At 48.5% G+C, this 16,065-nt stretch overlaps 1 protein-coding gene across 4 annotated transcripts; it reads left to right on the top strand.

Annotated features, from left to right (window-relative positions):
* Nucleotides 1-306: 306 nt before the first annotated feature.
* Nucleotides 307-14,598, top strand: LOC121609925 (histone-lysine N-methyltransferase ASH1L-like). 4 transcript variants are annotated; one of them, XM_041941707.1, is made up of 14 exons: nucleotides 318-673; nucleotides 3,398-4,295; nucleotides 5,224-9,388; nucleotides 10,921-11,266; nucleotides 11,496-11,621; nucleotides 11,713-11,807; nucleotides 11,890-11,963; nucleotides 12,092-12,137; nucleotides 12,243-12,283; nucleotides 12,375-12,445; nucleotides 12,556-12,731; nucleotides 13,246-13,337; nucleotides 13,470-13,612; nucleotides 13,698-14,598. In XM_041941707.1, exons 2-13 carry the CDS (start codon nucleotides 3,609-3,611, stop codon nucleotides 13,596-13,598), a joined length of 6,048 nt encoding a protein of 2,015 aa, XP_041797641.1. In that variant the 5' UTR covers nucleotides 318-673; nucleotides 3,398-3,608; the 3' UTR covers nucleotides 13,599-13,612; nucleotides 13,698-14,598. The 4 variants fall into 4 exon arrangements, 3 of the variants coding, with proteins under 3 accessions (XP_041797643.1, XP_041797641.1, XP_041797640.1); XM_041941706.1 differs by having other exon boundaries at nucleotides 321-673; nucleotides 11,448-11,621; XR_006007024.1 differs by lacking the exon at nucleotides 13,698-14,598 and having other exon boundaries at nucleotides 314-673; nucleotides 11,448-11,621; nucleotides 12,556-12,744; nucleotides 13,470-13,511.
* Nucleotides 14,599-16,065: the final 1,467 nt, after the last annotated feature.

Here is a 16,065-nt window from a genome sequence, read left to right as displayed (position 1 = left end):
TCATATTGCATTGCGCGATGCAACTTTGGAGCTGCTCCCCAAATCCAACCAGCAGCCTACTTTGGCCAAGTCGTCGCCATTTTATTAAGCGTCTAAATAGCCCTCCCCAATCGCCTATTATGAACAGCAATGAGATCCTGTGCTGTATTCGCCGTTTTATCTCCTCCTCTGGCCACATGAAAATGGCCACGCAATTGCATTCCCGCACATCCACCAACCCCTCCGCGCTGGCAGCCTGTAACCCCGCACGCACGCTGCCGCAGCCCTCAGCCCGTCGCACTGACACGTTAACGGCTTGTATGCAAACGAGGGCACAATCTGAGCCATTATTACTGGCGGGGGAGATGTAACTTTCCCCGAGAGAAGCGGGCAAAATAAAGATCCAGCGTAACCAGTCCGCCACCTAGCTGCGGAGACGCGCCGTCGGAGATCTGTCGACTGTATGATTATGAAAACACCCGCGCCAATGTTGTTGCACAGTCGGCTCCGCGCTCCGACGAGACCGAAACTCGGTTTTAGGAGGTGTTTTAACCTCCGCTGGCCTTAGTTATGTAATCAAAGCAACATCTAATGCACCAAAGGCTCCGGATTGCTGTTGGTGCGAAGGGGAGAGCAGGACAGCAACACCTTAACCTCCTGCCTAAACGCAGTTGGCTCCGGGACGCGCTCTCGGGTAAGTAGCCTACGTAGCCTTATTACAGATTTTCATGGCAGTCCGTATTAATGTGTGCAGGCCTGTCATCACCAGCGAGCGCACGACACCGTAGGTTACTGAGGATTTTGTGCATCCGCTTTGCGCTAATTTTATCCCTTGTTGCTGAGTGTGTTTCTCCGTGCATGGCGATATTTCTTATTCCAGTGTTGCTGACACCAGCAGAAGGGCTGGCAGAGGACAGACAGAAGAGGAAAAAGGTGGCTCGGGACTAATCCACATCACAAACACCACTAGCAAGCACGTTTTGCTGCTACGTAGCGCCCCACTTCCATGTCGAGTTCCAGTTTGCAGCTGTGTGCGTTTTAGGACGCTTAAATGCGGGTTTTATTTTAATATGGAGATAGGAGTGACGACAACAACAACACGTGCATGTGTGTATCATTTGTAAGTGCGACAGCATCAGGCGGATAGTGTTTTTCAGAGGTGCGCAAAGTCATTATGGAGAAGGAAGCCCCTGTTGACGTCCTCAGTAAACCAGTGATAGGTTGCTCCAGTGCGGTAACACCCCCACTGCCCATACTGTATCTACAGTAGCAACATCAGTCAGCCTACGCAGCTGCGACCTGGGTACACAATGTACGACCAACACACTTCTAATACACCAACTAGACGAAAGTGTGCGCGCGTGTGAGGAAGAGGAGGAGAAGGAGGGGGGGACTCACGTGAGAAACTTCCCTGTGCTGTGCATGAGGAGGAAGGCTGCGCCGACCCCGTGAGCCTTCACGGTTCAATATTTTGAGATGCCATCACAGCAGCCCTGGCTTCCAGCTGGGCCGCCCGTGCTCGTGCTGTTGTCAGGCAGACGATAATGGGCTTGTAGTTATTGATGATAACACCGTCATGGGATGGTGATGATGGCTGGAAATATGGCGGGCCATTATCATGATTTAATCGTCGCCTCAGCGCTGCCGAGGAACCACACTGACTACAGTGTCAAGTCCACCCATCATCCTGTCACTGGAAATAGCTTCTGGTCTAATGTTAGAATAATTTTGAGTTATGTTTGAGAGGTATAGCTTTGGAGAGTATAAAAAGCTATTAGTATGCACTTTGACTGATGTTGAATGGGCCTGCCCTTTTACGTTTGAAAACCTGCCACTCTCCTTCTCTCCTTACAGTCGCTTTGCACAACAGGACTGAAACTCATATGACTCATATCTCTTCGTTTTGCTCCTCTTCGCCGGGGTCAGGCTTCTGGAGCACAGGTCGTAATGAAAGTGGCCGCCGTTCTTCAAGAGGACGACTGTCCATCCCTATGCTCATTTTATTTTATTGTGAGGAGGTTTGGCCCTGGAAATGCCTTCCAAAACTGTTACATAACAGCAGTTACTGGAACAGATGTTGATTTGAGCTCAGTCTGATTCAAGGAAAGGGTTTGGGTGTGGAGAGACCGAGAGGCAGGAGAGATAGCCCACTGAGCTTTTAAATGAAAACATTATCTGAGATGCTCTTGTAAGTTTAAGGGGGCAGTTCAGAGCGTTGAGAGGCAGAAGAGCTATTTCGTAAGAGGCTCTCAGGAGAGAGCTGCAAGAATGCTTGGTGGAGTGTGTTTTATTAGAAAATGGATGAGTGTCTTCCTTAATGAGAGAGAGAGTATAATGAAGGAAGCATGACAGAAGATGCTGCTTCCCTTCGACGAGTTAAAGACTGAGCCGAACGCTGTGTGAGTGAGAGTGAAAGTTTTTTCTCTGGTGAGGAGAATGTCATTTTAGGGTGTGTTACTTGCTATAATGTCACATTAAAAGTCAATTTACAATGGGGTCAATGAAAAGCGTGCTTGACTTAGAGGAAGCAATGGGAGGAGGAGGAATTTGCACTCCTTTCCAAAAATAAGTTTTACCCTTTCCTACGGATTTGTGTTACCACTACTGAAAGGGGAGGAGGGGAATGGTCGGGCCGTGAATGGAGGGATTTAGGTTGGAGAGGAGGAAAAGAACGAAGTGGAGGAGGAAATATGGTTCTGATTAACATGGATACAGTGTATGAGTTGACCATTTTACTGTGTGGTCTACAGAGGGAGAGAGAGAGAGAGAGAGAGAGAGAGAGAGAGTGGATGGGACTAATAGAGAATGCATGCAAACGCTTTCTGCCAAACATGAAAAGGGGAGTTTCGGAGAGAAAAGAAAGTACAGCAGAGGGAAGGGTGGGAGGAGAAGTGCTTGTGGGAGTAGCTGAGAACAGAAGGCGCAAAGACAGTGGGGAGAGGAGGGGAGGAGACTGGATCAAGTGTTTGAATTAGTCAGGAGCTGATTGATTGATATATTGATTTGGGGAGAGGAGGCAGATCGGATTCGAACTCGAGTAAAAGCGTAGAGGCTGAGGGAGCACTTGCTGTCTGTCAGAGCGGCCGTTATTTACAGATTGTTAGCAGACAGCTAGCTGAAGCCGTTTTTGGAGAACGGGAGTAGGTCTTTCTTCCAGTTAGTGTCGACATTCTGGGAATCGGCGGCGTTGATTGGCCCCCTGGGTTTTCTGTATGATGAGATCATCTCTGTGGACACAGACTTTAGCACCTCTCCACAGCTGCTTGCAGGAAGGGGACTTTCCCCTCAGTTCCCGTACTGCTGCTACTCAGCATCTGAGCTCACTGAAATGACTAATCACTGACCTCTCTATCTTTCTGTCTGTGTCTGTCTGTCTTTGCTTCCCCCCTCCCTCTGCCTCAAACTTATTCCATCTCAGTTCAAGCCAAAAGGACAAGAGAGAGACCTTCCTCCGCTGGATGAAGGAGCCCAACTGTACCTGGACTGTGTCAGGATATTGTTCTGGAAATCTCTTGACCCACACCTGCATTCTGCTCTTTGCCTTTGACCTCACTAACCTCACCGGGGTCGTTTAAAAGTGTTATACTGGGAGCTCCACAGCATCCTACTTCTCCCCCCTGACTTCTCTGATGGACCAGAGAGTGAAGGGGGGAACCCCTCCAACCACAAACTCCACTCTGGACCCCACCTCTGCACCTGAAGACTCTGAACAGGACCAAGTGGCAGAGAAAAAGAGGATCAGCGAAGGGGAGAATGGAGACGTAGGGGAAAGGGAGGAGGAGAAACGGGGTGCAGGGAGGAAGAGGGAAGGAGACAAGGGGGCAGTGCTGGAGTTGCTCATCGAGGGGCGTTGTGGAGGTGCAGGGCAGCAACAGCTTCAGATCTCTGGCAGAGAGACGAGCTGCCCTGAGGGGAATGTACGACTCCGGATTGGACTACAGGCCAAACGCACCAAGAAACCGCCCAAGATCTTGGAGAGCTATGTCTGCAAGCCCACCATCAGGACCTATCAGAGGCAAGGCAGGGGGGGCCTGCTGAGGGGGGACGGGGAAGGAGGAGTGGGCCAGCAGACCAAAACCAGCTCTACTCCAGACGAGGCAGCCAGAGATCAACGCTCAGGCTTGGATGCTGTCCAGACCACATCCAAACAAACTGCATCTGCTGCCTCGCCACCACTCGCATCATCATCGTTATCATCGCCATCATCATCATCTTCGTCATCGCAGCCACTGTCGTTATCATCGACATTTACTACAGCTTCCACCCCGGCCTCAGTCCCTGCCATAAGCAGCCAAGGGACCAAGTCTGCCAAACAGGTAGGTTAAGAACAAGGACGAATTGCCTCACACACATACAGATTCTGTCACGCCAGCTGCTGATATTAAACCTCTATTAGTTTAAGTTAGCTTAAAATGGAAAAACAACCCAAGGGTTAAAATGACTGGAGGTATTCATGGATTATTAATGGCACGCACTGTATGTGCTGTAGCTCTGTTTTGGTTTTTGCCGTCAACCACCAGACAGGCTCATTGAGTATGGTGCAAAATCGCCCAGCCGTGTGCTTGGTTGTAATAAGGTCAAATGAGCTATTGTCTCAATACTGAACCCTAAGCAGCCCATTTAAATAAACAGACCTATAAATAGGACAACAGCACGGCAACCACTTGGAGCTATTACAGACATTGGTCCATCAGTCCCTATGACAATCACCCAAGGGGAAGCGTAATGCGTTAGCTGCGCAAACGCCACTCAAGCTGCAGCATACCAAAATTACAGGACAAGTACGAAATGTCAAGCCTTCTCATCTGTATTAGTGGCAATTTATAGCTACCAATAGCACAGCTTTCTCTCTCTCTTTCTGTCTCCGCCTGGCTCTCTATATCTGTCCCTCTCTTCTATTTTTACCTCCTCTCTTTTCTCTACCTGCTCTCATTTATCTCTCACTCCCCCTCTGTCCCTGTCCCACTCCCTTCCTCTCCGTTTCTCTGCCTTTGTATTTCTCCTTTCTGTGTCAACCCCATTCCTGTTTCCATCACCTCACTCTCTCCTTCTCCTCGGTATGCCCTCTTTTCTTTGCCCGATTGAGTCATTTTGTCCTCGCTCTCTCTTTTAATGGGCGGACAAAAACAAAAGCATTTCAGTTACTGTCTCTTTCCCGTTGTCCTTCGCTGTTGTCAGCAGTAATCTAATGGTTGTCACAGTCGTTGTTGTCTATGACAGACATTCTGTGTTTGCACTCCCCAGGTTCCTATCAAACTGGCCGATAAGACAGAGGTGAATTCGAATGGCTCATCTGAGAGAGTGAAGAAGGAGAAGCTCCCGATTGTCAATGGCCAGCCTGTCCCTGCAGGACACAAACCCTCTTCGCCCACAACAGACCAGACAGCTTCAACTACTCCTTCCGCCCCATGCATCCAAGCCCTATCTGCATCGGAAACCAGGAGTGAAGGGAAGACCTCCAAGAAACATAATGGTTTGGTACAGACAACAAAACAGAAGGGACTATCGAATGGGAAAGGCTCTGCAGACAGCCTTGGCACTTCCATCTCGTCAAAAATCAAAGTTGGAAAACACAGCAGTTCCTCCTCTGCTTCTTCCGTGGACTCCTCGACAAGACCTCCAGTCTCCACCAGCTCCCATAAGGAACTTAGCCTGTCCAACAAGAGTCGGCCAGACTCTCCTTCCTCTCCCTCAGTCACCCCCAAACCACAGCCCTCCCCCACTGTGGGTCTCTCCTCTGGCCAATCCAGAGATCAGGATCCCTCTGTGCAGCCCTCACTAGAGAAAAAGAGAGAGAAGGAGAGGAAAGCAAAGAAAGAGAAACGGAAAGACAAGAAATCAAAGCGAGAAAGATTGGAGGCTGAAAGAGCAAAGAGCCAGAGCAGAAAGGAGGAAGGCAAGAAGAAGAAAAAGGAGAGAGGGAAGGATGGAAAATCAAGGCATGGTAAAGAAAAGGATGAAAGACATAAGACTGATGAAACATGGAGGGATGAACTGAAGGTTGAGAGAGGAAAGGCTGAGAAAAGGAGGGATAAACTTAGCCCAGACAGACAGAGAACAGAAGACAATAATGCAAAATGTGGTGAAACAGTTGATACTGGTAAAGCAGAGAAAACCTGTAAAGCGGTGAATCCAGGCGCACCAGATGAGATAGACAAGACGGATGACAGTTGCAAGCCAGTTAAACAAGCCGAGCCAGCAACAGGTGACGCCAGTAAATCAAAAGAACAAGACGTCTCGAAACATTCAACTGTGCCTCCAAGCCACCCCTCTTCTTCTGCTCCTCCCTCTCTGCCCACTCCTTCTGCCCGTGGGCCCGTTTCTCCCCCTTCCTCTCCCCAAGAGCAGGACAGCCGACCGCTCAAGAAACGCAAAGCCAGGCGGCCCAGCTGGACCAAGCTGGTGCACCGAGCTCAGAGGGTGGAAAATCAGGAAGCCCCTTCAGATTCCCAACATAATCCTTCACTAAGTTTCCCCCAGAACCCCAAGACGTCCCTTCCTGCCAAGACCACTATTCAGCAGACTGATGAGTCACACACAGCTCCCTCTAGCTCTTTAACCACCAGCGCTTCCCCTCTCTCTCCTACAACCAAACCTCCATCTCCAAAGCAGAGTCACCCCACATCAGACCCTAGCCCCCCTGCTCCCAGATGCCCCATAACCCCTGCCCGGAAAAGGGGCCGCCCCAAATCCCACAGCTCCAGCTTAGACGAGCCTCCTCCTAGACTTTCACCAAATGCGGCCCCAGCTGAGGTGCCTCCTCTTGGGTGTGACAGAATTCAGAAAGCCCCTGCGCTGGAGCCAAGTCCAATACTGCAGTGTGCTGCTCAGTCTAAATCCAGCCCCAAGAAGCGCGGCCGTCCTCCCAAACGACCCCTCCCCGAGGATCAGAGTGGAGATGCGCTGAATCGCACCAGTGATCCAGACAGGAGTAAAGATTTCCATCCTCCTGAAAAGGGGAACAGGCAGCTAAAGATCAGGAGGCTCATTAATGAGATGAAGAAAAGAAAGAAGAGGAGACTTCACAAGGTGATGCTGTCTGGGTACGTAGGAAAGGAGGGGAGGGGAGGCGAGGCAGCAGATGGCGAGACCTCTCTCAGAATGTGTAAATCGATAGAGGCTACAACAGTACACACCCTCTCAGCCCTGTCCTCCTCCTTTGGGAGTAAGCTGGGCCCTCAGATCAATGTGAGCAAGAGAGGAACCATCTACATGGGCAAGAGGCGAGGACGCAAGCCTAAAACCCAAACAGCTCCAGCAGTCCAAGCCAGCTCCCAGAGCTCCACTCAGTCGTCTCTGTTTACCAATCCCTCTGAAGCGCCGCTCTTCTCCACCCAACCCCAGCCTCCTCCCTCTCACCCATTTCCCTCCCCATCTCTTACCCACTCTAGCGGGGCCCAGAGCCCTTACAGTGAAGGCAGCCTCACCGAACCCACATCCTCCCTGCTGTTTCCTCACCCCTTCTCCCTCCCATCCCCATCGTCCTCCTGCACCTCCCCCCGTCCTCCCTCCTCCTCGTCCCTCTCTCCCTTTGTGAAGAAGAGTTGTCCGTGTCAGGGAAGGCATCACTTCCCCTTTCACCAGTCTTCATGTAAGCTCTCCTGTCCCACCCCTCCACTCCATCACACGCCTAGCTCCCCTGGCCACCTGAAAGAGGCCACCCCCTCCCCCAGGAGCGAATCACACAGCGAGGAGACGCTGCCTAGCGACAGCGGGATCGGAACGGATAATAACAGTGTTTCAGAGCGAGGGGAGATTAGGGGAGTTCGAGGCATGCTCAGGTTGGGTCAGGGGTCAGGAGTGATTCTGGGGGGTCAGAGGCACCCCTCCTCTCTTGTGGACCGTCCCTCTCCCGTCTCTTCACCCCTCTCTCACATGGCCAGACACACAAACCCCATCACCAACTCAACAGCCGTGGAGCGGCACAGGGACAGACACAGGCACAGGCGGAGGGATTACGACTGTTCCTCCGCCTGTACTTGCTTGTGCCCATGCCCCTGCCCAGGGCACAACAAGTGCACTCATTCAGATTATTACTCTTGCCTTGGGCACAATGCACTGAAGAGACAGAAAAATAAACATAAGAAGAAGCACCAGCAGCTGCATATGCAGGATCCAGAGTTTCTGGCTGAACTGGAAGATATGATCGGCCAGTTCAGCGAGGTCCATATTGGGCGACGAGGTTGGGCGAGGACAGGACTGGGACAGGGGTTTGATGGGAGTGGGAATACAGCTGGAGGAAGGCGCCATCACTCCTCCTCCCATTCTCTCCGCTCCAACATCTTCAGGATCAATCTGAATGGCTTCTACTCGCCTCACCCTTCATCTTACTCTGCTAACACCTCCTTCTCCCCCCAGCATTTCTACCCCTGCCAGCCTGTGCATTGTAACAGGAAGCCAGACCGCAGGCAATGTGGTTGCCCGTCAAAGTTCCAGGAGACCATTGAAAATATGGGCTTTTACAGCAGCTATACCCCAGCCACAACACTTTACCACCACCTCCCCAGCTCCTATCCGCTTCCCTCTCCACACCAGTACGCACCCCATCAGCCCCATCATGCTCACTTCCTTCTCAACCCTGCCAGGTTCCACAGGCGGAGGAGCAGGTTGCTGAGGGAGGGAGCTTTAGGAGGGGATGTTGAGGGAGATATAGGAGGAAGCAGTGGAGGAGGCCCACACCTCAGCTCAGGGTTCACATCCAGCCTCTCCTGTGGCTGTGGGAGGAGTGAACACAAACACAAGCATAAACACCGTCACAGGCACTGCGAGCGAGATATGGATGACGAGGAGGAGTTTCACGAGGATGAAGAGGAAGATGGAATGGATAGAGAGGGGTTAGCCAGTTCAAAGACGAGGTCAGGGTTCATTCTGGGCCAAGCAGAAGGAGGAAGGAAGGGGGCTAGACGAATGGGGAGCATGCTATCTAAAGAATCGCCTTGGGTATGTGAGAACGGAAATGATCCCTTCTCGTCAGCCGCTGCTGCCACATCATCGTCATCTTCAGCAGAGAGGTACAAACGCACATCTCTCACCTCACTGGGGCTGGGTTCCTCTCACCTGTCTTCATTTGGGGGAGGCTGGGGTGGCCTGGGCCAGAGCTGGACAAAATTCGGGGCCCTGGGAGGGACAGGATTCGGAAACCCAAACCCCAGCTGGAGAGGCTTCAGTGGGGAGCAACACACGGGCCGACTAGTTGCATCGGATGGAGAGGACGAAGACGGCGAAGATGTTCAAGACTCACACCCGTACAGGACGTCCCCATCCCCTACACACACCAACCTGTTCACATCTGCTGCCATGGCAACTACAGGGAGGGGTCTGAGGAGCGGACTGGCCGGCAGGAATCCAGGAAGTGGAGACAGGTCATGGAGGAGAGATGAGCCAGTGTGGACAGAGAGGAGAGAAGCAGGTGAGGATGCATGAATGATTTGATCTATGAACGTGTGAATAGAATGTGTGTGAATGTGTGATAGAGCACTGACATGTATGTGCTTCTGTTTGATGTCCCAGTATGAGGTTATGCTAGCATTAGTGCTAACATTGGTACATTCATCAACACACTGCACTTGTTAGCATTTTTCTGGCTGGAAACTGTCTGTGCTGATAAATGCAACAAAAACATTGTCAACATTGCCTCTGGAGCTGTGTGCATGTGTCGTATTATGGTAATTTTCCATTGGGAGAAAATATGAATACATATAATACGGACAGTAATTTAGATAATATTACAAATCTAACATCAACTGTGCTTATCATTGAAGTACATCAGTAGCACCCAAATCATGACAGCTAACTGAGTGATTTTATGCCAAGAGGCTCTTTTTACTTGCAAAGTATGACAGATTTTTCTGTTTGCACAATGTGGAGATGAGACTGTGGCACCAATAGTTTGCCCAGTGTAGTGACAGCACTGCTTTTTCTCAGGTGTTGTTGAGCCACACATCAAAGCCTGGAGGGTGTTTGAGAGGAAATCAGACTCTATAGCCAATTTTCAGACTCCCTCTGCTGTGCAGGGGACGTGCCTGACACTCCCCCCACCCCTCACACACACACACACACACACACACACACATGCAACCGCGGCCACTCTCTGTTGGAAATTTTTTAAAGCGTTATAGCAGGAGGGCAGCATCTTGATGGGAATCTTGCAGAAATCTTTGAAATCTTCCCTTTCTGTAGCGAACCGCATGCTGTCGCAGGCTGGGGCTACCCAGTGAACACAGTCATTAGTTAACCACCAGATTGGCTATTTAAAGCTTGGCCTATCCCTCACTGCTGGCCAACAGGGCCTATTTGACTTGGAAAAATCCAATAAGGACACAGTGGCCAGTCTTGTCGGTGACTGTGGAAAATGGAACAAAAGTAGATGACCTCAGGAGTGATTGATGGAGAAATAGCATGGAGGTCAGAGTGGGGGCAAAGAGAGCTGGTGAGAGGAAAATATGTTGTTTGTGAAAGAGGTGGAATACATTTTTACATCAGTTCATCATCTAACTAAACACACATGTGTTTTGGAGTACAGCGCGCTAGCAGAGGCACACTCACACACACTTTTTTTCTCCTGTTGTTTGTCTGCTCAGCCTTTTGAGATTGTGTTCCACATTAAGAGTGCGATGCAAGAGTGCGTACGTGTGCATGCTTCTATTAAGACGCATGCATTCTGCGCAGTGTTTGTGGCCTTTCTTGTGGGGTTTTTTTGCTGTGTGAGTGTGTGTCCATAAATCACTTCTTAATGCATTTCCCAGAAGTGATCTGGTCAGAGGAAATGTTGTGACTCACCTAATCTGTTGCCCCGCATGACTCAGCCTAGACTGGCCTCACCTCACACCTCCTGCTGGCTCAATCACTGATCCACATCTGTCTCATTTCCTCTCTGCCACTTACCCCCCATCCCCCCACCCTCCCCCTCCACCCACCGCCCTTCTATTTCAATGACTGCAGGTTTACAAGGTGACTCGAGAAGCCGGGGGCAGCAGAAAAGTGTGCCAACAGCAGACAGTGTGGCAGGGAAAAACAAAAGAAGGCCAGGGCGGCCCAGAAAGCACCCGCTGCCTTCCACTGTATCCTCCCCCACACACTCATCTGCAGCTCCCTCCATGTCATCGCCCGACCTCTTGCCTCACTGCCACAACAGAGATGGGAGAGAGGTGGGGGGGAGAAAAGAAGAAAGAGGGCCAGAGAGGGATCGTGGAGGCAACACAGTGCAGCAGGTGACCGAGTTGGAGCTGCAGGCCAGGAGGAAGAGAGGACGGAAGAGAAAACATGGTGACTCTCCTTGTCATCAGAGGTAAACGCTCACAACTGTATAATAAAGCACCTGAGCTGGTTGACTTGAAAATTCAATACAACCACTCACTACTGCTATATTAACCCATCGTTTTCAGCACTGTGTGCTAAACCAGTGCCTTTTCTCTCTTTCTCTTTTTCCTCTCTATCGTTCTATCTCTCTCTTCATGCTTTCCTTTTAGTGTCACTGAGGATAAACCCGAGTGTGACACCTCCCCTGAATGTTTTAGCCAATCAGATGCCGAGCAGGCTCCATCCCAACCAGTAACCATCCAAAGAGAGGAGAGAGCAGATGGTCCTCCCAGGAAGAAATTTCTGAGGGCAGGCCTTTACTCTGATGATTACAAAACTACAGAGTAGGTTGAATTCATAAACAAACTGTTCTATATTGTTTTCTGTTCTCAGTTTTTTTTTTTTATTTATGCATTTGATGTGTTTCTTTCCTAGTCCACCCTCCGAAGCCCAGCAGTTGTGCAGAGAGAGTATGGAGTACACACCAGAGGAGCATGACTATAGCCTTTTACCTGCTCCCATACATGTTGGTGAGTGCACAAGAAAATGCAAACACTGCTGTAGTTTGCGGTAGCTGTGACAGTTCACCCAAACTCCCTTTGTGTCCTCCAGGGAAGTACCTTAGGCTGAAGCGGATTCATTTCCAACTACCTTATGATGTTATGTGGCTGTGGCAGCACAATCAGGTACAGTAGAGCCCCAGAACACAGAGTCAGGACGTGCGAAAGTCAAGCTGAAGCATCTGTGGAGATTAAAGAAGAGATGTGTGCGGTGTCATGAATGTGTGTGTAATTCTCGTGTTGTGTTGCTACAGCTTCAGAGGCAGCCTGCTGTCCCCCTGAAGAGGAAGCGGCGTTACTGTGAGTTGCCAGAATTGGACGTGCTATCTCCAGGTTTAGTTGATGGATCCAATCAATACTCTCATACGGTGTCTTACTCGGTTTCTCGCTCTCTGTTTGACTCAGGCCGGCTGAAGGAGAGGACTGTATCCTCTCATCAGACAGCAGTGAGTCCCTTTGGCTCGATCCTGATTAATTCCAGTGAAGAATGCATCTTTGATAACCGTTTAAACATGTACATGTCCCACTATTTTACAGGAGGAGAGCTCTAGTGACATTACCAGCCTGTTTCCTCACCTCGACATGGATCCTTTGACCAGCAGTGAGAGGTATGGAAAGAACACAGCGATTCACATTTCAAGATAAACCACTTGATGTGCTGTTACTGAACTGACGTCAGCATGGATGGCTTATGTTCTGCGCTGTTTCTCCGTGCCAGGAGCTTTGTGGTGAAACATCACGTGTTCCTTGTGAGGAACTGGGAGCTGGTGAGAGACAGACAGATCCGGCTGAGGATAGAGAGGGAGAGAGAGAGAGACGCAGAGGGAGAGGAGAGGGACTCACGAAGTCTGTCCTGTGATGGAGCCAGTGGGGACGACGGCCACATCAAGTCAGGTCCATGAAGCAAGTGTGTGTGTTAGTTTTTGTTTCTGTAGGTGTTTTTGTATGCATATGTGTAAGCGGTTGAGCTCTATACATTTTTCTTGTTACTGTACATCTGTATAGATTTCTCCTGGTGTCCTGTGTTGTGTCTTTTACTTTATGTGTGCATGTATGTGTGCGTGTGCTTTGCTGTCCTCATATTTGGCTTGTCTCTCCATATCATACTCAGCAGCACAAACTAAGTGGTTTTCCAACCACAGAATTTCAGCCTGCAGAAATGTTTCCCCATTTCTGTCATCCACTCTTGGTGTCCAAGAACCCAGCAGGCATCGACTTTCCCCATTAGCAGTGAAACCACACAGTTTCCATCAAAGGCTCCCTGACTGATGGCAGATAGGACTCAAGGGGAAATAAGGACACTTGCATAATTGCAGATATGTCTGTAAAAGAAATTACATGCTGTTTTCATCCCATCCTGCAACGCCTTCACTAACATTCAGAATACTGTTTAACCTCTGACCCTCAGATCAGCCAGTGGGGGTGGAGGTGATGGTTATCAGCAGTGACCCCCATCATCAGAGTCAGGACACCTCCAGCTCGCTCACTGCCAGCCCCTGTGTGAGTGAGCAAATGCACCCACGTAAAAAAAAGAAAAAAAAGAAAGAAATGTTCTGCCTTTGAAGAATGCGAATTTCCACAGGGATAAAAATCTGCTTTTGCAATTAGTTGTGCATACTTGTTCACCACCAGCCCACCAAAACCCAGAACAGACAAGACGAGGAGGGAGAGGAAGAAAAACGAGGGGAAGAAGAGGTCTGCAGCAGAGAACAGAGGAGGAAACGGCTGAATGATTTACTTTTGACCCTGCAGCATTCATAAGCTAACAGAAATAGGTGAGTGGACCATCAGATACAGAAGCAGGAGGAACTTGGAGAGGTGTTTGCATGGTTTTGTTAATAGCATTTTGCCTTTGTGTAGGTGGGACCACTCTGAGAAAGGGACCAGGCCCACCACTGGACAGATGGACAGGAACTGATGTCACAACGCTACTGTTAACAGCGGTAGTGCCACAGAGAGCAAGCGAGAAGGGAGAAGAGAGCTGAAGAATTATAGCGGCTGAAAATGCAAGAAAGACATCTCACACACTGACAGATGAGTGTGTTGAACCTAGCGCTCTGAAGGGCATCACACCAAGGATGAAACCATGGCAACACATCTTTTGTCCAAGCGGCGAGGGATGAGAGAAACGGAGATTGACTGTCCCGGATGAAAGAAAGAAGCAGACCAGCTGAAATGAATTTGCACTAGTGCTGGATGAACAAGCACACTAAAGACTGCATGTATGCTGAGTGGACACACTATAAACACACACACATACATTTTGACTGCTCTTACTTCGGCACCTTAAGCAAACTGGGAAAGACGGACGTTGTTCGGAGACTGAAAGTGGACATATATGGTACTCAGCATTTCAACTCTGAAGTTTCCAAGAGACGAGGAGTTCACAAGCTGCCCGAGGGAACAAAAATGTAGCCTGGGCCCTAACTAGGTCAAAATTGAACCCCTCATTTAATCGTTAAGCTTTCAAAGTCACATTGCACCTTTGGGAAATGACACGAGGAGAAGTGAACCAGTTAAAAGCTGTTGAGACAGTGTTAGGGTTTTTCTTCACTTTACCAAGACAGTGTCTGCTATGTACAAGTGAATAGGCAGGGGAGGGGGGTGGGCTTAGTGATAGGAATTTTGGCATCGCTGCAAGAGAATTTCTAATGAGGTTTTAAAGAAAGAAGTTATTTTTGAAAAAAAAAAAAAAGACAGCCTGAGTACTGTCTGCTAAAGAAATGGACAAAATATATTCACGATAAGAATGTTTATTGTTGACTATTTTCAGTATTGCTTCCTGGGGATGGGAGGGAGAGGGGTAAAAAGTGTTTTGTTTACTTCAGACTGCCTTTGAGAATGTTTCGCTCTTTGCTCCAGAGCATTGACAATCAGAATGTCCTCGGGGGGGAGAAAGGAAAGAGGAAAGGGAATGAAAACTAGAATTGATTTGCCCCAAATGCTCTGTAGAAGTGCCATGTTGTCTTGTGTACGTACCTAAGCGAACTCATGCAGTCTTTAAAAGCAATATCTCCTCTGATAAGGACTATATAAGGACTTCCTTTGTTTTGTTTGATTTTTTTTTAAGTTGTGAATATTTGAGGATTGGAGGTCATTTTTTTTCTGTACAGTTGCGAAGTAGATTGTTCTCATCTTAGGAGCATTGGGCTAATCCACTTAGTGGAAGGAACCATAAGCGTTTAGTTTCATGTGAATGTACATAGAGAGAGAGAGAGAGACCTGTTTTCCTTCTATCAGCAGTAGCGTGTAAAAGTAGTGTTATACATGACAATACTATTGGGATTATACATAAAGACATAATAATCAAATCTTTCATTTTACTAACATGTTTTTAACAGATTATACAGCTGACCAATATATCAGTCATTTCTCCTTAAAATTGACTATGATTGTATATGATTTTTTTTGTAGAATTACATAATTTGTCTTTTTTTTTAGCTGAGCGTACGTTGTTTTTATTTTTTTGTTTTTTATTGGTCAGACAATCAGTGACAGTGAATTAGTTTTTCCAGTGTTAAACTTCTGCTCTCTTTCAGTAGTGTGGCTTCTAATAACAAGCCAAGAAAGTGCAATTTCTTTGACTGTTTACATACTGTATGTATATTTTTCCTCTTTCCTTTTTTAACTAAGAGCACTACATTATTGCCAGTGGATGATTAACTTTATAGCAAAGGTACACATAAAGAGTTATTTATCTAGTTTGCATGTCATGTAACCTTTGCCTGTTGCCTCTGATAATGTGCATCTGAAAAACAAAACGTCAAAAACAAACAGCTATAACTCAACGCCATAGAATGTCAGCTCAGACTTTTTGCCTCTATAACCATAATAATAAAAGCATTTTATGTCTACTAGTACTAAACCCAGCAGAATCTTGGTGTATCAGATGTGCGGCCTTTTTGCTGTGTGTGTGTCTGTGTGTGTGTGTTTTGGGAGGTTACTGCAGTGATTTGAATCAGCTTGAGCTAACAGTGCTATCTAGTGGTGTTAGATTGTATATCTCACACTGTTGTCCTCCATAATGACCCACAATGGAGGACGCTATGAAAGGAACACGGTTACAAGATGGGGGAGGGCTGCAGCTCACTCCGGATTTATTCTCCTCTTTCTGCCCTTCACAACATCCGAGGGCATCCAGGGATTTTGTAGATCTAAGCAAAGACACGAGACAAGTACTCCCAGTGAAAGTAATGGAGTTAGGTATTAAAAGTGTTTCAAAGAAGGC

Source organism: Chelmon rostratus, chromosome 8 (genome assembly GCF_017976325.1).
Source record: "Chelmon rostratus isolate fCheRos1 chromosome 8, fCheRos1.pri, whole genome shotgun sequence".
In the NCBI taxonomy this organism is placed as follows: domain Eukaryota; kingdom Metazoa; phylum Chordata; class Actinopteri; order Chaetodontiformes; family Chaetodontidae; genus Chelmon; species Chelmon rostratus.
Note: the sequence above shows the minus strand (reverse complement) of the source record. Positions and strands in the feature narration are given on the sequence as shown.

What these genes read in the sequence shown, in the direction of transcription:
- LOC121609925 (XM_041941706.1), top strand. Translation starts at nt 3,609, where the DNA reads ATGGACCAGAGAGTGAAGGGGGGAACCCCTCCAACCACAAACTCCACT. An exon ending in GATGATTACAAAACTACAGA is followed by an intron (nt 11,622 to 11,712) that starts GTAGGTTGAATT and finishes TTTCTTTCCTAG; the next exon opens with TCCACCCTCCGAAGCCCAGC. An exon ending in GGCTGTGGCAGCACAATCAG is followed by an intron (nt 11,964 to 12,091) that starts GTACAGTAGAGC and finishes GTGTTGCTACAG; the next exon opens with CTTCAGAGGCAGCCTGCTGT.